This window comes from Camelus ferus, chromosome 6 (assembly GCF_009834535.1).
Source record: "Camelus ferus isolate YT-003-E chromosome 6, BCGSAC_Cfer_1.0, whole genome shotgun sequence".
Classification (NCBI taxonomy): Eukaryota; Metazoa; Chordata; class Mammalia; order Artiodactyla; family Camelidae; genus Camelus; species Camelus ferus.
In genome coordinates, this window is record NC_045701.1 from 62,480,398 (window position 1) to 62,493,876 (window position 13,479).

At 40.4% G+C, this 13,479-nt stretch overlaps 1 protein-coding gene across 6 annotated transcripts in view; it reads left to right on the forward strand.

Moving 5' to 3' along the window:
* Window positions 1–4,248, forward strand: part of PPP1R36 (protein phosphatase 1 regulatory subunit 36) — a 32,530-nt gene extending 28,282 nt beyond the window's left edge. For all 6 annotated transcript variants that reach the window (XM_032482184.1, XM_032482183.1, XM_032482182.1 and 3 more), the window contains 4 exons: window positions 2,282–2,324; window positions 2,647–2,825; window positions 2,908–3,099; window positions 3,665–4,248. In XM_032482184.1, the coding sequence (XP_032338075.1) occupies window positions 2,282–2,324; window positions 2,647–2,825; window positions 2,908–3,099; window positions 3,665–3,851 (601 nt within the window). In that variant the 3' untranslated portion in view covers window positions 3,852–4,248. The remainder of the gene's footprint in view (window positions 1–2,281; window positions 2,325–2,646; window positions 2,826–2,907; window positions 3,100–3,664) is intronic.
* The last annotated feature ends 9,231 nt before the right edge of the window (window positions 4,249–13,479 follow it).

Here is a 13,479-nt window from a genome sequence, read left to right on the forward strand (position 1 = left end):
TAATATATGGGGTTTCGGATACAGTAAGTACATTATTAGAATTAATTTCACCTGTTTCCTTTTACTGTGGTGCCTAGAAAATTTTAAATTATATTTGAGGCTTATATTATATTTCTGTTGGTTGGTGCTGTGATCAACCCTGTTTCAACTGGTAGAGGATTTGGAGAACTTAAATTTGTTGTTTGTACTCAGTACATTTCTAAATTTCTGATCAATTTATAATTATTATGTACTTAATATTCAAATTTATGTATATAGAATAAAAATATTAAGAATTATTTTAAAAAAGAAAAACAACTTAAAATCTAGCAAGAGATGAATTTGCAGATTTAAATGTGCTCATTCCCAAATGTACTCATTCTCTGCCTCCATTTCCTGGACTCATTTCAGTGTCATGTGCGGAGCTACAGCAGAGTGGTGAGAAGAAACCCACTGCATTCTGTACTTAATTTCGGTTTGCATACATCAGTTTGCTCTGGGCTTTAAGAGAAAAAGAAGCTCCAGTTTTATGGCAATTTGAGGCAAAGGGAGGAGGTTCATGGTACCTTCTCTTGTAATGTTTAAAAAAAGAAAAATGAAAGAAAACGTGAGAAAGTATATGTTTCCTGGGCAGTCACTCTGTTATTTCAAAACCTTGCTAAGATGATGCTTGGTCTGGATTGCGCCAGTGTGAGTGCTGCTGTAAACCTTCTCCCAGGATGCAGGCTGACTTAGTATTCTGAAACGGAGTTTGGCTGGTTTCCGCTTCAGCATGGCAGGTGTGCGTGGTCTCTGGTTCCAGCTGCTAGAGGCCGGGGAAAGGCAGGGGTACCGCAGAAGTGCTCCTGTCAGGGGGAGGCTTCAGGTGACACAGAAGGATGCCGAGGCTTATCCTGAAAAGTTTCTGCTGGGCTCTGTTGTTTAGTATTTTTATCTGCAAAATATTTTAAAGAAAAAGTTTGTTTCCCTAGCATCCTAATTACAAGGACAGCTGTGGAGATCTGACAGGCTTGATTTTTAGTTCAGACTCTGTCCCTAATTAAATATATGTTTTTGGACATTAGTCTCAACTTCAGTCTCCCCAGCTGTAAAGTGGGAGTAATAATTCTGACTATATTATAGGGATCTTATGAGAATTAAATATGATAATAAATGTAAACGGCTTAGCACCACACTTAGTAATTACTGTTGTCTTAATTCTTTGTTGAAGATTTGCATGTGTGGAAATGAAGCATCTGCAAGAGGGGAGGGATCCAGGGAGGGATCCAGGGAGGGACCTGCCCCGGTAAAAGCTGAACCACTTCTTCAGTGGTTCCCCTAAATAGAGGGATAGTTTGGGCCCATCCAGACTGTGAAGTCCCTGTGAGAAGACTAGAGGGGTTTGGGTCATCTTCTCCAGACCATAGGAGTTCAGGACGGTTCTGGAGAGCCTGATAGCAGGGCCAGTCGTAGGATTCAGTTACTCCAGGGAAGACCAAAACAAAAGCAGAAGCAAACCCACGATCAACCTTAGAGTGCCCTGGGTCTGGCCTGGGCCCCACGACTGACCGGGTGACTGCAGGTGCTCAGCCCCCGACTCAGCACTCCAGTCCGCCCCAGGCTATGCGCTTTCCCAAGGCTGGGACTCAGGATCAGAATGGCCTGTGTTCTGAATGGAAAAGGGAGGCCAGGTTTACTAAGTATGCCCACGCCAGCATCCTTAACGCTGAATTTGTATCACAAGGACTCCTGGGCGTTTGCCTGTCTTTAAGAGACAAGGCGCAGTCTACATACCTCATTCAGAAGGAAGAGAGCACTAGTCCTCCCAGCCAGTTGACTGCATGTCAAGGTAGACCTGTGTCTGTTTTGTTTCTGATTCTTTTTGTGCCCAATAGCCATAATCATTGCTTAAATTTTTTATTTTATTTTTCTTCATTTTAGACTTAGCCTCTAGTTCTTATTTCCATAGCTACTAACACCTTGTGTTACCTCTTCACATCTTTCCACTCTCGTCACCTCCCTAACACTCTCATTACCAGAAACATTTTGAAAGATGCAGTTCCTCACTGGCTTGTTTACCCTGAATTTATATTGATTAACTTTTTACCAAACGCTAGAGGTTTTGATTTGGGTAACCTAAGAAGTGGAAGAAAAAGTCATTGGCACTCATTAGCAATGCCTTTTGATAGCATTTATGTGACTAAATGGTCATGGGACCACAGGTAATGATCTGCAGAGAGGCCTTTTGAAGATAAAGGATGCCTAGATCACTGAAATACTGAGCTTCCCTTTCAACCTGTAGTTGTGATTTGTTCTATTTCAGGGAGAAAATATCAGATACACAAAAAGACTGGAAATTCTTTGAGGTGAGTCATTTACGTTTGGGGCCTTTGCTCTTTGGTATGAAGCATGAAGCATGGCAATAACCAATAGCCAATTGTCAGGCACTTATTTTTAGTGAATATCCTTCCTATAAAGGATGCTAATTAGCTGCCTGCCACTCCTTTAATCTTCCGTCTGATTTTCCTCCTGGAAAAGTGAGTACATGTATAATTTTCCACAGCCTTTCAGGCATGTTGAGAAATTGGGTCATGAGGGTTTGCATCTACTTAGTGGTATTACATAGACAGGTGGGAGTTTTCACATCATACCATATACATATCATATCCTGTCTGTTTTCTGTCGTAGTCCTTTTATACTTTCTGTACCTACGTAGCCTGGATTGTCTTCCGGCGTCAACACTTCACAGAGATTGAGGAGGAAATAGGAAGGCTCTTTCGTTCCAACATGTTTAACATTCCTCGAAGGAAGCACGAGGATGAAGAATCAGGAGGAGAAAAGAAACACATGACTTTTGTACAATTCAGGTATAACTTTTTGACTCTCCTAAGCTCAAAGACATTTCTAGAAAACAGGATGATGTGACCTAAATGTCACCCCCTTCCCCAGGAGAATGATGGCAAAACGCCCAGCGATTAAAAAAGCCATTAACATGCGCTCTCCAGTCATGTCTACTCTGCTGCCCTCTCTCAAGGAAAAAGTTCAGAATATCTCTGAGAAAAAGTACCATCAAGCGGGCATCAAACTCCCAGCCCGGATGCAAGAGCACGGGGACAACCTGGACTCTGTGCACATGCCAGTGTAAGTCGCCCAGGGAGAGAGAAGGGAGAGACTGAGGAGAGACTGAACGGTGCTTCCTGAGTGGGGCCTGGGAGAGGCAGGGGCTCCGACACCATGCCTCTGCCAGAAACGTGAACAAAGGTGGAAGTGTCGTCTTCCTACCCACCCCCTGCTCCTCACCACCTTTTTCCTTTCCAGATCAGCTCTGATTACACACATCTAGACTAGAAAAAACTAGTGAGTTATCCTAGACTTCAGATAGTTCTGATTTGGTGAAGTGAGCAGCAGACTTTGTAAGACTGAGAATGTAGAAGAATCATTTTTGGCAGATGTGGCCAATCCAAAATCTTGCTATGGGCGGGGTTTTTAGACCCATATTTCAGAACCATATTCCATATGGTTCATGGAAACAGGGAAAACTTCAACAACAACAAAAACATTAAAAGGTATGTGTGTGTGTGTGTGTGTGTGTGTGTGTCTGTCTGTCTGTCTTAGCTTAATACATACATGCACAAGCGTAAGAACAGCCATACTCCTTAGTCTTTGGCCTCAGCAAAGCTTCAACTGTACCAATAATTCTTTTCAGAGTTGGCATCTTGGGGGAGCCTCGATGTCTGTTCAACCCCCATACCCTTATCCCCCTCGATCCAGAAGAAAACATGAAGTCGTCGGGGAGACAGTCTTCCCTGATAGAAAGGAATAACATGAGGATTCAGGATACACTGGACTTGGTCATGAGAACACTGTCCTCTCAAACAACATTCCCTAAATAATCTGGTACATTCCTTTTCTGTAATTAAGTTCCTGTATTTGAAGTAAACTACTTTGGCTTAATCACTTTGCACAAGACTAATATTTATTATTAAACTTTAAACGTTGTTCAAATTATTTGGCTGAAAGTTCAACAATAGACTATTAAGAATCACAGAAAGCTTTTTAAAAGCTCATTTTCCCATATTTAATAGTTTGCTTTGTTATTTATTTACTTCCTTGGCTTTTATGTGACTATTTCAAGTAATGCATTAGGACCTGTAGCCAGTGTGCTAGTGGGCTAGTGAAGAAAAAGTCTATTTATTCGTTTCTAAGTTCCTTTTCATTTTATGAGAGGGTGTTTTTGGTACATTTGAAAACAAAATTCCATAGCAAGGCAAATTAAAATATTTTAAACATTAAATCTCTTTCTATGGCTGTATTATTATTGGCATTGGAATATAAAGTATATCTGATTCATTTAAAAGCTTTTTAGCATATGTGTTTCATTCATTTTTTCATTTATTTATTTAACAACATATGTTTTAAGCCTCCACTGCATCCAAAGACTTGTGGATGTGATGATGAAAAAAGATCAAGACAGAGACCATATCCTCTGGTCTGAGTAGTAGGGAGGTAAGTAAAAGACATGCCTGCTGACAATACAACATTGATTGTGTTTGAGGGCATTAAAGAGGTTAACCCCAGTGCCCGCTGAGGACGAATCAGTGGAGCCCTCCTTCAGGTGGGGAACAGGAGGGTTGAGATTTGAATCTGGCGTCGCAGGGGTTTGGTGGCCCTACAGGGGGACCTCCAGTCAGAGGAAGACCATGTGCAAAGGCACAGAGATGAAAAGGTGTGCCTGTGACTGAGGAAGGCACGAGCACGAGCACGAGCACAGGGTGCTTGAAGGGGAGGGACAGAGGAGCCGCCTGCAGAGGCTGGCCGAGCCCTGCGAGCCCAGCCCGCTCGGAGTGCACTGGATGCTGTTTGGTAGGCGGTGAAGATTAGGACCCGCAGATGAAACCACTTCACTGGCTGCTAACTATGTTGTATTACCATTTTAAAAGTCCTGTAGATTAGCCAACTAAAATGGCTGGTCTGAATTTACCTTTCTGTGGCCAAAGGTTTATATTCAAACTTTGAAAATCCTCCTTTTAGCATTTAGCTAAAAATTTATTTCACAGAAAAAACTGGATGCTTTTTCCCAGCTTTAATATCAAGAGCAGAGAAACACCAGCTCCAGTCTGAGTCTGTGATCATGTGGGGCAACATCTATTCAACAGGAACTCTGTCTTCACTCTCTCATCCTTTATTACCCAGGTCAGTTCCTGTTACTCCTATTAAAACTGCAAAGTTTTTTTTTTTTTAATCAAAATCCTGGACTATGAACCAACCCTTGTTTGACTTTTTATTTATGTAGTGAATTTGGTTGTAATGCACTCTGTCATAAATTTTTATCTAGAACGTGGTTCTATTTTCTTTTGGGTTTTTTTTGTTTGTTTGTTTTTTGGTATTAAAAAAAGAAACCCTGGGAATTGTAATACTTTTATAACTATCTTTACAAGGCACCAGGGTTTTTTGGGTTTTTTTCCACTTCCTTCTTTCTGACTTTTGTGTACTTCATTTATTAATCCTTCAATTGTTTATTCATTCTTTCATTTTGCAATTATGATATCCCCATTCTGTGCTAGGCACATGTTTGGTGCTGGGAATTCAGTATGGAAAAAATATAGCCAGCTCGGACTTGGAACCAACAGTCTTGGGGAAGACAGACAGGAAACAAATACTTGGATAATGAACTTATTGCAATGGTGATGAATGCTGCAGAAGAGAATAGAATGGTATGAGTGTGTATAGTCAGACTTGCTGATGTGTACAGAATTTTTAGGGAAAGAGGAAGTGACATTTAAATCAGAGACTTGGAGACACATAGGCATTAGAGCAGTGGGAAGTGAGGAGGGGAATATTCCTGACAGTATTAGTTATTTATGCTGTGTAACAAATTACCCCAAAACATGGTGGCTTAAAATAGTATCATTTATTATCTCACAGTTTTTTGTGGGTCAAGCATCTGGGTGTAGTTTAGCTGAGTCTTCTGACTCACAGTGTCTCAAAAGGTTTCAGTCAAGGTGTCAACCAGGGCTGAAGTCACCATCTAATGGCTCTATTGGGGGTGGGGATGTGCTCCCAATATGACTCAGGTGGTTGTTGGCAGGATTAGTTCCTCACAGGCCATTAGACTGAGGCCTCAGTTCCTCATAAGCTATTGGCTCAAGGCCTGCCTCAGTTCCTTGCCACATGAGCCTCTCCAAAATTGGCTTACAGCAGGTTAGTTGGCTTCATTAGAGTGAACAAGTGAGAGAGGCAGAGAGAGTGCACAAGCAAGACAGAATTTAGTCACTTACAGCCTAATGATGGAAGTGATATTCTGTCGTTTTTGCTCTATTCTATTCACTAGAAGCAAGTCACAAGGTCTAGCCTGCTCTCAAGGGGAGGGGACCACCAAGGCCATGAACACCAGAAGGTAAGGATCATTGGGAGCCATCTTAAAATTCCACCTGCCGCACTGGCAGAGGACACGTGAAAGTCTTGAGGCTGGAAGCAAAGCTCCTTCAGGTTGCTGAGATAAAGCTTTTGAGGATGTAGAGAGGAAGGCTGGAAGGATAAGATGTGGCTGGAGAGTAGGCAAGAGCCCTGTTGTGGAAGGTTCTGTAAGTTTCAGGATGGGTTGTTGCAAGGGGATTGTGCAATTTTTGCCTTGCACAAAGGTGCCAGTGAAAGAGGTGGATGGGGGCTGAAATCCAACTGCATATCTTTATCTGGTTCTGGATCTTTCCAGAGGGAGTCCCTTTTTGTAATTCATAAAGCAGCAGCCTTGAATGGGTACCCTTTAATGGTTTTAAAGCTTACCAAGAGGATTTTTTAAAATTCAGAATATTCAGCAATTAAGAGAATGAAAAGACGAGCTACAGACCAGGAGAAAATATTTGCAAAACACATATCTGATAGAGGACTTGCATGCAAAATATACAAAGAACTCTTAAAACTCAATAGCAAGAAAAACAATCTGATGAAAAATGGGCAAAAGATATGAACAGATATCTTACCAAAGAAAATATACACATGACAAATAAGCATATGAAGAGATGCTTAACATTATTTGTCATTAAGGGATGGAAGTTAAAAAAGTACTGAGATACCATTACACACTCATTAGAATGGCTAAAGTAAAAAAAAAAATGACAATTCCAAATGCTGGTGCAGATGCAGCACAACAGGAACTCCTATTCATTGCTGGTGGGAATCAAAACGATGCATCTCCTTAGAAGACAGTTTGAAGTTTCTTACTTTAAGTTTCTTCCAGTTCATATGAAAATGTAATAGCCAGATAGCCAAAACCATCTTGGAAACAAAAACAAGGTTGGAGGGCTAACACATTCTGATTTCAAACTTACTACAAAGCTACAGAAATCAAGGCTATGTGGTCCTGGTATAAGAATAGACATTTAGATCAATGGAATAGAATCAGAATTCCAGAAATAAACCCATACATTTATGGCCAATTGATTTTCAACAAGGGTATTAGAACCATTCATTGGGGAAAGTATAGTCTTTTCAATAAAAGGTGCTGGGACAACTGGATATTCCTATGCAGAAGATTGAAGTTGGATCCCTACTTTACACCATATACAAAATTTAACTCAAATAGACCACGCACTTAAATATAAGGACTAAAACTAGAAAACTTAAAATGCAGGAGTAATCTTCATGATCTTGGGTTAGTGGTTTCTTAAATAGGAATGACACCAAAAACAAGCAACCAAAGGAAAAAGATAAATTGGGATTCATCAAAATTAATAACTTTTGTGCTTCAAAGAAAAATATCAAGAAAATGAGGGTGATAATTGTATAACAACTCTGTGAATATACTAAAAAATGGAATTGTACACTTTAATGATGAATTGAATGCCTTGGGAATTATATATCAGTAAAGATGTTACAAAGAAAAAAGTGAAAACACAATCCACAGAATGGGAGGAAATATTTGCAAATCCTATATGTGAAAAAAGTCCAGTATTCAGAATATATAATGAACTCTTACAATTCCACAGTAAAAAATAATCCAAATTTTAAATGGGCAGAATTTTGAATAGTCATTACTCCAAAAAAGATATATAAATGGCTAATAAGCACATGAAAAAACACTCATCATCATTGGTCACTAGGGAAACGCAAATCAAACCCACAGTAAAAGACTACTTCATCCTCACTAGGATGGCTGTGAGCAAAAAAACAGAAGAAGTGTTGATGAGAATGTGGAGACATCAGAAACTTCACAACATTCCTGTAATGTAATGGGAATGTAAAATGATATAGCCATTTTGGTAAACTGTCAGTTCCTCAAAAAGTTAAGTGTAGAATTACCATATGACCTAGCAATTCCACTCTTAGGTATATACCCAAGATAATTGAAAACATATGTTTATACAAAAATTTGTACACAATTGTTCAAAGAAGCATAATTCATGATAGCCGAAAAAGTGGAACAAACCAAATGACCAACAAGTAATGAATAACCAAAAAATGGTATATCTATGCAATGGAATATTATACAGCCATAAAAGGAATGATGTACTAATACATATTACAAGGTGAATGAAGCTTGAAAACATCATGCTAAGTGAAAGAAGCCAGACACAAAAGGCCACATATTCTATGATTCTAATGATACGAAATTTCCAGAATAGGGAAATGCAGAAAGACAGGGTAGATTAGTGGTTACCAGACACTAAAGCGGCAAGGGAATGGAGAGTGACACTAACAGGGGCAGGATTTCTTTTTGGAGCAATGAAAATGTCCTGGAATTTGATAGTGCTAATGGTTACACAACTTTGTCAGTAGACTATCACTGAATTGTACATTTTAAAAGAGTGAATTTTATGGTATGTGAATTGTATCTCAATTAAAAACAAGACAAAACAAGGAAAGTCTGAGAAATTGCCGTATGATGACATGATGACTAAATCTAATCTAGTATCCTGGATAGGATCCTGAAACAGGAAAAGGCTATTATGCGGAAACTAAGGAAATCCAAATAAAGTATGGACTATAGTTAATAATAATGCATCAATATTGGTTCCTTAACTGTGGCAAATGTACCATAGTAATATAAGATGTTAATAATCAAGGAAACTGGATGTAGGAATTCAGGAATTCTCTATACTATCTTTGCAATTTTTATTTAAAACTGTTCTAAAATAAAAAGATGATTTTAAAAATGTTCAGCAAATAGTTACGTAGCACCTGATATGTGGGCATCAAGCTGGATAATATGTGGTCTTTATTCAGGTTGCCTTCTGGGCAGAAGCAGAAGGATAAGATAAGCAATGCTCAAAAAGGTGGCTAGAAGCCAGAAATCAAGAAACACGATGCAAAAGGGCTTAAAGGAGAGAGCCTCTCAGGTCAGAAGATTGGGAGATGGGCATAGGTATGACTCTTGAAGATGGAAGGGGTCTGAATAGGCGGAGATGGGGTGGGGGTACCACAGCATGCTTCCTGGGGTCCTCACAGGGTTCAGACCTGAAAACCAGGTGGTGAGGAGGCCTTGTGCAGCTGAGCTGGACTGTGGGGTTGGTTAGGGGAGCAGTGAAGACTTCTTCAGACAGGAAAGATGGGGTCTTATTGATTAACCTTTTTCCAGGGGCTGCAGGACCCTTTCTTCTACAGTCTTTGTTCTAAGGCTGCCTACTCCAGGGTCTTAACATTTCAACCACCACCCTCTACTGTAATTCAGCCTGTCCAACCATGTCAGCATTTCCATCTTTACCTCTGTTTTGAGCTTCTGTTCCATCATAGATACACATCATCCTATTTTGGACTTGACATATGGCATTCTGATCTCTCAGCTAATTTTTATACCAAGGCAGAAAAATAAATTTGCCTTCTCCAGGCACATTTCCATGCAGCCCTCTTCCTTCTAAACAAGTTTCAGTTTGCAGAAAGCAAGCAATTTCAGGAGATGGAGAGCACAAAGTGAACACCCATAATCTCATCACTCACAGTAACTCATCACTCAGTGTTTAGGCAGATCTTTCAGTCATTTTTGTGCATATGTGTACAAACAAAAATGGGGGTGTGCCATGTACCCTTTTCTGCAACCTCCCTCCATCACAGAGTAATACTTCATGAACATTCTCCTGTGTCAGCCAGTACCCATCTAAAACATGATTTTAATTGCCCTGTGGTATTCTGTGGAATGAGTATGTCACAATGTCCTTGCCCAATCCCCTACTTTCTTGTATATATACCTTGTCAGTCAAACTACTGCTCTTTTCCTTAAGATAAAGCTCTGCCAATGATACCGCTGCATCAGAGAGCACACTCATTCTCAAGACCTTATGGTTACCAAATTTCTTCCCCAAGGCTGGCCCCAAAGCACACTACCCCTATCTGTGTATGAGAAGGTTCCCCTCCGCAGCTGGACATTACTGTTCCTTTGAATCTCTGCCAATTCTGTGGTAGTGGAAAATGGAATCATATGTTTGTTTTCATGTATACTTCCCATTAACCATAAGGATGGATACCTCCCGGGCATTTGTGCTACTCCTCTTCTGATTTATCACAGACATAATGTAACGCATGAAATGCTTAGAGTTTCTTGGAGTAAAAGCATTAGCCAACCCAAGTAACTATATTATAGTATCACGGATAATACAACAGCACCTTGTCATGAATTCTAGATGAAGGAAAGTGGTCTCTGGGTGTTTGTTCTTAACTGATAAAATATATTTGTCCATCTTTTAGCTCAGAATATCAAAATGCTTTTGAGACCCCAGTTAAACTTGTTAAAATACTTTTAAAGGTACCTACGACAGGAGTTCCATCTGCCTCCACATCTCCTGACCCACCACCCTCACCTCCAGCCTGATAGGAATGGGAGGAAAACAGCCTGAACTCAAGTACCTGATCATTGATCTATCCATATCCATATCCTTTGCTTAGTTTTCTGTTAATGGACTCTATATTTATCTTTCTTTTATTGATTTGTCATTATTTGAAGAAACCACAAAAGTTCCAATGAGGAAAACAGGTTACAGAAAAGCTGAAGATAGTAAGATCCCATGTGTGTAAAAAAATATCATTATATGCATAGAAAATCTGGAAGGAAATAACTAAATTATTAACAACCCTTCTCTCTGAGAAGTAGGATTATGTGTGATTTTTCTTGAAACATTTTTTTGCCTGCATGTGTTTTCTATTTTTTAAAATAGATATTTTTTCCAAAGTGTCCCTGATTTCTTGCTGAGTGGTGCCATCTAGCACCCACCCCCTCCAGCAGTACACAGGAACCGCAGTGCATACAGAAAAAGATATGAATAGGTAATTAACCATAAAAGGAGAAACACAAGTGGCCAATATGAAGGAGTATTCATTCTCACCACTGACTGGAAGTATAAATTAGAACATACGATTCCATTTTCACCTATAGAATTAGCAAAGATTCCAAGAGTTGCTAACGTTTAACCTTGGCAAGTGGGAGGGGAAGTAGGCATTCTCATACACCGATGGGAGAGGGTACTCTGGTATGAGCCTTCTGGAAGGCAATTTAGCAGTAACATTACCTTTAGAACGTATCTGTGTATTCTGAGTATTCATTTTGGGCTGGTTCAGGTATCTGGCTCCTTTATGTCAATCTGTGATGGTGTAAACCTTATTGAGGAGTAGAACTATATCATTCCATGCAGCCCTGTCATCAGACAGACACTTCAGAAGGGCTTCTGAGGATGATTATGATAGTGATAAAATAAATAACTTATCCTCTTGAATTTACGAGTGGTCATCAGCCATTTATTGATAGCCTACATAGGGCTCAGTGCCTTGCGAGGTCTGTCAGGGACTCAAGTATAAGGTAAGGTTCCTGTCCTCGGAGCTGAACTACAGAGTCAGGACAAAGCTCAGTGACAGCATGGGGAGTGTGCAGATAAGCCTAAGTTGTGGACTGGAGACTAGAGACTCAACAATGAGTCCATTCAGAATCATCCATACAGAAATAATGAGATAGGAGAGGCTCACGTCTCATTGCCACTTGTCACTCCTCTTCCTCCGGCACCAGTGCTCTGAGGAACACTCTTACCAGACAGCGCAGCTGGTGCCTCTTTGTTTGCCTCTTTTCCCTGGCAAGCAGTGATTTCTTTCCAAGTGTCCCTCAGGGTATCCCAAATAGTTGATGAGGGAAAATTTCTCTGTATAGAAATAGTCCAGATAAGAAATGTAGAAGGATGATAAAAGTTAGAATCTTACCGTCTTGCAAAACCTTAATGGAATAATGGATGCAGGCCATGATTATCAGAGGGAGAAAACATAAGAAGAGACATCTAGTCCTCAAGTGCCCCCAAGGGGAATATACAACATCCCCTATGAAGTGCTCCTGCCAAAAAAACAAAACCCAGATCAGATTGAGCCTCTAAACATAACATTTGATTTATAGGAAATTCAGGGGAAGAGGAACGTGCTAAATAATACTACAGAGATTCCATCAGAAAAATTCAAAATGGAGGAAATTCTACATAAAAAAATACCCTATTCTTCAATAAATAGCAAGAGGAAAGAAAGGAGGAAAAGGGAACCTTCAGGTGAAAAAAGAGACTTAAAACACATCACTCAAATGCAATATGTGGCCCTTGCTTGGATCCTGATTTGAACAAGCCAATTATTTTAAGATATATATGCTGTATGTAATGTATGTATACATATATATATATAACAGGGAAATTTACTACTAAGGGTATATTTGATATTAAGGAATTTTTGGTTAATTTGTTTTGGTGTTGTTTTGGTGGTGTTTTGTGACACACACCCTTTTTTGGAGGCACAAACGTATTTACAGGGGTGAGTGTAGCTCAGTAGTAGAGTGCATGCCTAGCATGCATGACGTCCTGGGTTCAATCCCCTGTACTTCCATTAAAAATCAAAAACAAGACCTTAAACATTTACAGAAGGGGGAAAAGAAGGCAGGCTGTGGGAAGGAAGATGGGAAAATTGAGTAGGTATCAGCTCTCCATAAAGTATGGGATGTAACTGCAGGCTGACTGGTGATATTTACACCCTCCTCCCTAATCTTTTTACTTTATGACAAGCACAGACTAAACGATGCATGAGAATGTTAAACAAACAAAACATACCCTCCAGAGAAGGAAAACAATGACAGAACGCAGCGAATCTGAGACCCGCTCAGCCAGCTGGAACCAGCCGGATACCGCGCCGGCACAGGCGGTCAGGCCGCGCGTGGATCGGGCCGGGGACTTAGACTGAACCTCCTCCTTCAGGGACGTGTGTTCTGTGCGGCTTCTCTGAGCCCGCTGACTCTGGTTCCTCCCCAGACACCGTTGCTTTCCTTGGGAGTGATGATCCCCTCCCTGATGCTCAGCCTTCTGGCCTTACCACAGCCGATAATCACACGCTGATGCACAGATGGAGCCTTTACTTGAGGACTGAAGGGTCTTGTGTCATTGCACACAAAGGATAAAGCAAGGAGGAGCTCTGAATGTCATCACAGGACACACACTGTAACATGTACCCATTAAAGAACAGTTGGGTGAATTTTTAGAGCTGGAATTTTTTCCATTAGTTCCCACAGACGCCCAGGAA